Genomic DNA, 6,000 nt, shown 5'->3' with positions numbered 1-6,000 from the left:
CAGATGTAGGGACTTCAGTTTAGTTTGGATTGTAAGAGGGGACTCTCTACCTAGAGAAACTTTGAATAATTTCAAGACTTAGGAGCAAACAATAAAAATTTACAATACAATTCGGATATAATTTTTTTTATATAATAGACATTGTTAATTAACTGTACACATATGGTTAGATTTCGGCAGTAACCAAGCGATTGTCTATAAGTTCAACAAAATTTCAGACTTTTCTAGTATTTTATAACCACATCATTGGGAATGTATTAGTGAGCTTTCTTTCATTATAACAAGTATCTGGGAAAGCAACTTATAAAGACAGAAGCTTTATTTTAGCTCTTGGGTTTGGAATTTACATTCTGTGGTGAGATGGACAGAATATCATGGTGAGGGTAAATGGCAAAGCAAAACTAACCACCTCATTTTATTGAATTTTTCATGGCCAAGAAACAAGGGAAAGGAAGACCCAGGGCCAGGAGCACTCATTCTCTTCTAGGCCATGTTCCAGTTTCTTAGCTTCCATCCACTAACTTGTACTACACCTTCTCATAGCTCTTGCTGGTAGTAACACATGCTGTGCCCACGTCCTCATCACATGGCCATTGCAGGTTTGAGTGCTAGAAAGCAAATGGCATTCTAGCTCATGCTAGGTACCCTGAGCTCACATATATATCCTGCTCATGCCACAGGCTGCTCCTGCTGATCTCAGCTTAGCAGTGCTGACATCTGCAACTAAAGTGAAAGGGTAAGTGCTGAGAATTTGTGACCCGAAACGTGTTTGCCTTTCCGTCTTCCGAGCCATCGTGCAACATGCTGTGTTCTCCATATTGCCTGGTTACTGGGAGTAAAAGGATGCCCAAGACATGGAGCGAGTGGGAGGTGGAAGGAAGTATGCTGGCAAGCAAATGCAGATGGACTCTGCTAAAGTGGGCAAAAGTACAAGCTGTTCCTCAGAAGAGATGACAGGAGATCAAAACTCAACTGGCTGCAAGTTGAACACCAAGCTTCCATTCTGCTTTTTTCAAGACACAATTTGTGCTTTCCAAAGGTCACCCTCATGCCTTTCTTCTGTTTCTTTTATGATCCAGAACTAGGATTCCGTTTATTAAGATTTGGATTTCTGACATCTCCTTGAAGTCCTTCCCTCAATTTCCTCCTACCAGGTAGAAAATGTTCCAGTGAGCATGTTGCAACAAGTTGTCCACAAACTGAGTCTTCCCACTGTAACCATGAAAAATACCGATTGAGCAGAAAGACATTAGGAATTTCTGTACATTCATTTAGATGATTTCTAATATTTGTGTTTTTGTGCATAAGATAGTTATTTAGAGTTAGAATATAGGCTATACCTCCTAGAAAGATGTCATCATAAAATTTATACTATTCAAGTTTGTTTATTTATTAGCTTATTAAGCCATCTTACTGATTTGTACTGAATAGTGGAGAAAGTATACACTGGACATAATATGATTTTGTGAATTGTAAAGTGATGTCAGTAATAACAGAGTTGGTGTCACAGTCCTTGGCATTTACAGTTTGCTTTCTGATCTTCCTTTGGCTGGATTGAGGCTTGCAGACAGACTCCTGTCCTTGATGTCTATCTTCTCATCTTGATCAGAGTTCCATGCAGAAGTTTAGAGAGGTTCCGTCCATCTTTTGCTCATAGATTTCATCAAACCTCTCATTCTGGGCCACAGTAAAGTGGTTTTTCCAATCACCCACAATTCCTAAAGGACAAAGGCCAGACAAAAGCATCAGTGTGTGGTTGACAGACTGTATCCCTGACTGGAGTGTGCAGTACCCACATTGGTGCTGTCCTGACAGGAGCTCAATTCCTCACCACTTTACCTCTCCTTAATGAGAAGGGGGTTTAGTTGTCTTTGTGCAGGGGCTCTGGCGTCTAAATAAAATCAATCAATTCAATGTGACCCAGAATCTTGGCTCTACTGTGCTACACACACATATTAGGTAGTAACAATTATAAAAATGAAGGAATGGTAGACATATAGCCATACAAGGAGATCTTAAGATGTTATACTGGCCAGAGATCTGGGGCATAAGAAAATACATATTGTGACACTCCAAGTATATGCCACCTAAGAACAAACAAAACCAACTTACAGTGAGAAATGGGAATATTTTCTTCTGAAGGAAAGATTGCCTGCAAAGGATATGGCAGGATATCAACCAAGCTGGTGGAATTCTTTTTACTTTGATCACTTAGTTTTATTTGTTTGTAAGAATGTATTGAACTGCATCGTTTATTTCTATGAATTGTTTTTTGTAGATTATGTTATTGGAACGAGATTCTATTTTTATTATTTTAAATAATTTTAGAGAGATAATCACTGTAACACTTGTGATTCTTAAAGAAAATTATCCAACTTGATGAACAAGAAATGTTCATTGTAGCATTAATCATAAAAATATGGACACAATATCTATAATAAGAGAAATACTTGGAAGAATAACAGGATATCCATGAGTCCTGTATAGATAGTCATGCGTAGAGGTCAGTATTTCTTTTCCTGGAGGGATAGCTCATATTCTGGTAAGCAAAAGTATGTAAGGTAATCACGGTTTGTGTTAGTGAACAGGTTTCTGTCATGGTATTCTTAGTTGTGTTTTTATGGCCAAAGCAAGCAAGCAAAGAAGCAAACACAAGTGAGTGCAGAGAAGAGTGGACATGGATAGACTGGGAAAAAGGGTGCTTCTCAAACCTTACCAAAGTCTAAGAGAGAAAAGAGGGAATACTGCAAGGGCAATGGATTAACTCCTGTGCTGAAAGTAAAAGAAAAAAAGTTCTGCAGCTGTTTATAAAACCTAGTCCTGGTTGCATAGCAGTGGAAAAAAGTGCAGATGTTAATGAGACAGTGGGATGGGTTTCATTCTGTACCTACCTTTTTGGAAAGTGGGTTTACTGAGGATCTGTGTGAAATCATCGAACTGTTGAGTTTTAGAAAGTTATTGAGTATACTAACTTTAAAAAATAACATTCCCCACTTAAAAGTGAATCACCAGGGATAATCAGATTTTTTTCTTTCAAAATCTAGGAAGCATTAAGGGCCTGGGTCTCAGTAATACATGCTGAAAGTCCTAAAAGTGTCATGAGTCATGATTTGGAGACAGAATCAAACTAGATGTCAGATCTGATGAGTCTAACCGCAGGCAGGGATCCCAAGGAGGTGTGCACCAAGGGGAGTCTGTCTTAGTTATCTGTAAGACTTGCTTTGTAGAGCTTCTTGTACACTAGGAACAAATCTCTAGCTTTTTTAGAATCACAATATGTGGATTGGAGGGGGACTGCCTCAGAATTAGAGATAAATAAGCCCCACAGACCTTTTCTCATGAAAGGGGAAATGGACTGGTCCATGATAGTCTTGGGGATTGTAGAAAAATTTGTCAAAGGATTGTCTTTCATTTTCTCAAATGATGTCTCCAGGACTATTTTATCCACGACCTCTTCATCCAAATTCTTGCCCATGAACTGTATTACCTTCTGGATTTCACGCTTTGGGTCCTGTGAGTGAGGGTAGCATTAGTTGGACTGGAAAAGAGTTTTCACACTATCACATTTTTCCAGACATTCCTGTCAGAACCACATTCCTAAAGCAGCTTCCCTGTCCCTGATGCTGAAGAAGTAATTTACTTACCCTCTTCATGTCTTCATAGAAGAGGAAGAGAATCTGGTATCTGTCTCGAATTTCCCACCATCCTTTCACATGGTCAAACCAAGATCCACAACTTACTGTGAAAAACAAGAATTGTTTTCATGGACACAAATCTTCCAAGTCAGGAAAGTTTGACTTTCCTTTTTTCTTTTTCTTTCTCTCTCTCTTTCTCTCTTTCTTTCTTTCTTTCTTTCTTTCTTTCTTTCTTTCTTTCTTTCTTTCTTTCTCTCTCTCTCTGTCTCTCTCTGTCTCTGTCTCTCTGTCTCTGTCTCTCTGTCTCTGTCTCTGTCTCTGTCTCTGTCTCTGTCTCTCTCTCTCTCTCTCTCTCTCTCTCTCTCTCTCTCTCTTCCTTTCTTTCTTTTTTTCTTTTTTCTGGCTTCAGGTACATCAGAGAAGGAAAAATTCTGTATTAGATATTTCCCAGCATCACTGAGCTGCTCGATTCTGAGGTCACGTAGTTTCTGTCAGTATTGGGGGCTTTTCTTTAATATGAGAATTAAAGTGGCTTCATATTGATTATGCACAATCACTTGCACCCTGATATTATGACAGGGTCACACAGGCTGAGGAAAGTCTATAGGTCGGGAATCCCCAAATAGAGGCCAGGATAGGAGGCACCGGAAACTCTGGGGGATCAACTGTCAGGGGTTGTTCTCTCAGCTCAGCCTAATCGGGGTAAAACCACAGAGGGACAATGCATTTTTATTTACCTTTTCCATTGATGAAGGTTTCAAAATACTCATTCCAGGTGCCTGGATTGGGGAGCACCTGGCACATTCTGTAGAAGTGGTAGAAGGAAACCATGCAGTCTTTGGCGTTTCGAGCCACATAAAGGAACTTTGGAGAAGAAGAGAGGTGAGTTAAAGGAACACAAATATTGGAACTCCCTAGTTGTCCCTCTGGGTGAGTCCTTTTGGGGAATGCTCAGCTCTCCTGCCCTGGCACTGACACTCAGCCTAGAGCAATGTCACCAATTATGATACTCCCAGCCCAGCCCTAACTCATTAAAATTTATCTCAATTCTTGATTTCCCTTTTGTTATCAGGGGCAAACTCTTCCTCTACATACTCTGAATCAACTACAGAGCCACTGAGCCTTCCAGAAACCTCAGCCTGATTTCTGAGAAAGCAATTGCTCCACCTGCTGTTTTGACGTGGAGCAGCACCGTGGATCCTACTTGATATGAGCACACACTTTCTTCCATGATGATCACTTTAAAATCTGTGTGTTTCTACACAGAATAAGCAAACACTAGGTGCATTTCAATAAGGACCCTGTTGGGAGACTTTGTTATCTTGCCCTTGTATTCTCCAAGTCAAAATGCTGCTGTGCACCAATGGAAAGAATTTTCTAAAGTGTCAGATTATTTATTTATTTTTTAATTTAATTCTTGCACTTTGTACTCAGGCTGTCTTTCACCTCAGTATTGACTGACATTTTAGGAGTCTCATCTTTCCTTTTCAGAGATGTGCTTTCCAGCCACATGGCATAACTCTCACCTTTCCTCAGCCCTCATTCATCCCTTTCCAAGTCCATACATTTCTCTATTCAGATGCACACAGTCTGAGGGTTAGGCTCGTTCTGGTTTTTAATTTTCTGTGTTGTATATATAAATCGTTAAATATGTATATATAATATATAATGTATATAATATATAATGATATATACATATATGTGTAAGCAATTATAAAACACCATTGCTTTATTTGATGATTCAACCTAAAGTCACATCTTCTTTCTTTATGTCATATTTGATACAATGATCTATTTGGTACAGCATTAACATTTTCTTTTTTTGTCACTTTTTTTGTTTGTTTTTTTATTTATTTATTTTTTTAACTTGAGTATTTCTTATTTCCATTGGGAGTGTTATTCCCTTTCCCGGTTTACGGGCCAATATCCCCCTAATCCCTCCCCCTCCCCTTCTTTATGGGTGTTCCCCTCCGCATCCTCCCACCATTGCCACCCTCCCTCCAGTAATCACGTTCACTGGGGGTTCAGTCTTAGCAGGATCCAGGGCTTCCCCTTACACTGATGATCTTACTAGGGTATTCAATGCTATCTATTTGGTCAGAGTACAGGGTCAGTCCATGTATAGTCTTTAGGTAGTGGCTTAGTCCCTGGATGCCCTGGTTGCTTGGCATTGTTGTTCATATGGTGTCTCGAGACCCTTCAAGCTTTCCAGTTCTTTCTCTGATTTCTTCAATGAAGGTCCTATTCTCAGTTCAGTGGTTTGCTGCTGGCATTCGCCTCTGTATTTGCTGTATTCTGGCTGTGTCTCTCAGAGGAGATCTACATCCAGCTCCTGTCTGCCTGCACTTCTTTGCTTCATCCATCT

At 39.8% G+C, this 6,000-nt stretch overlaps 1 protein-coding gene across 26 annotated transcripts in view; it reads right to left on the bottom strand.

Moving 5' to 3' along the window:
• Positions 1 to 657: 657 nt before the first annotated feature.
• LOC148003314 (sulfotransferase 1C2A-like) overlaps positions 658 to 6,000 on the bottom strand; it is a 30,095-nt gene continuing 24,752 nt past the window's right edge. For 15 of the 26 annotated variants that reach the window (XM_087567965.1, XM_087567964.1, XM_087567967.1 and 12 more), the window contains 4 exons: positions 4,373 to 4,499; positions 3,645 to 3,739; positions 3,331 to 3,511; positions 658 to 1,718 (listed from right to left, as the gene is read on the bottom strand). In XM_087567965.1, the coding sequence (XP_087424091.1) occupies positions 1,606 to 1,718; positions 3,331 to 3,511; positions 3,645 to 3,739; positions 4,373 to 4,499 (516 nt within the window). In that variant the 3' untranslated portion in view covers positions 658 to 1,605. The remainder of the gene's footprint in view (positions 1,719 to 3,330; positions 3,512 to 3,644; positions 3,740 to 4,372; positions 4,500 to 6,000) is intronic. The other 11 variants (XM_087567981.1, XM_087567983.1, XM_087567982.1 and 8 more) reach the window with 1 other exon arrangement.

Source organism: Rattus norvegicus, chromosome 9 (genome assembly GCF_021556685.1).
Source record: "Rattus norvegicus strain SHRSP/BbbUtx chromosome 9, alternate assembly SHRSP_T2T, whole genome shotgun sequence".
Lineage (NCBI taxonomy): Eukaryota > Metazoa > Chordata > Mammalia > Rodentia > Muridae > Rattus > Rattus norvegicus.
The sequence above is the reverse complement of the archived record's forward strand: the minus strand, read 5'-3'. Positions and strand labels throughout refer to the sequence as shown.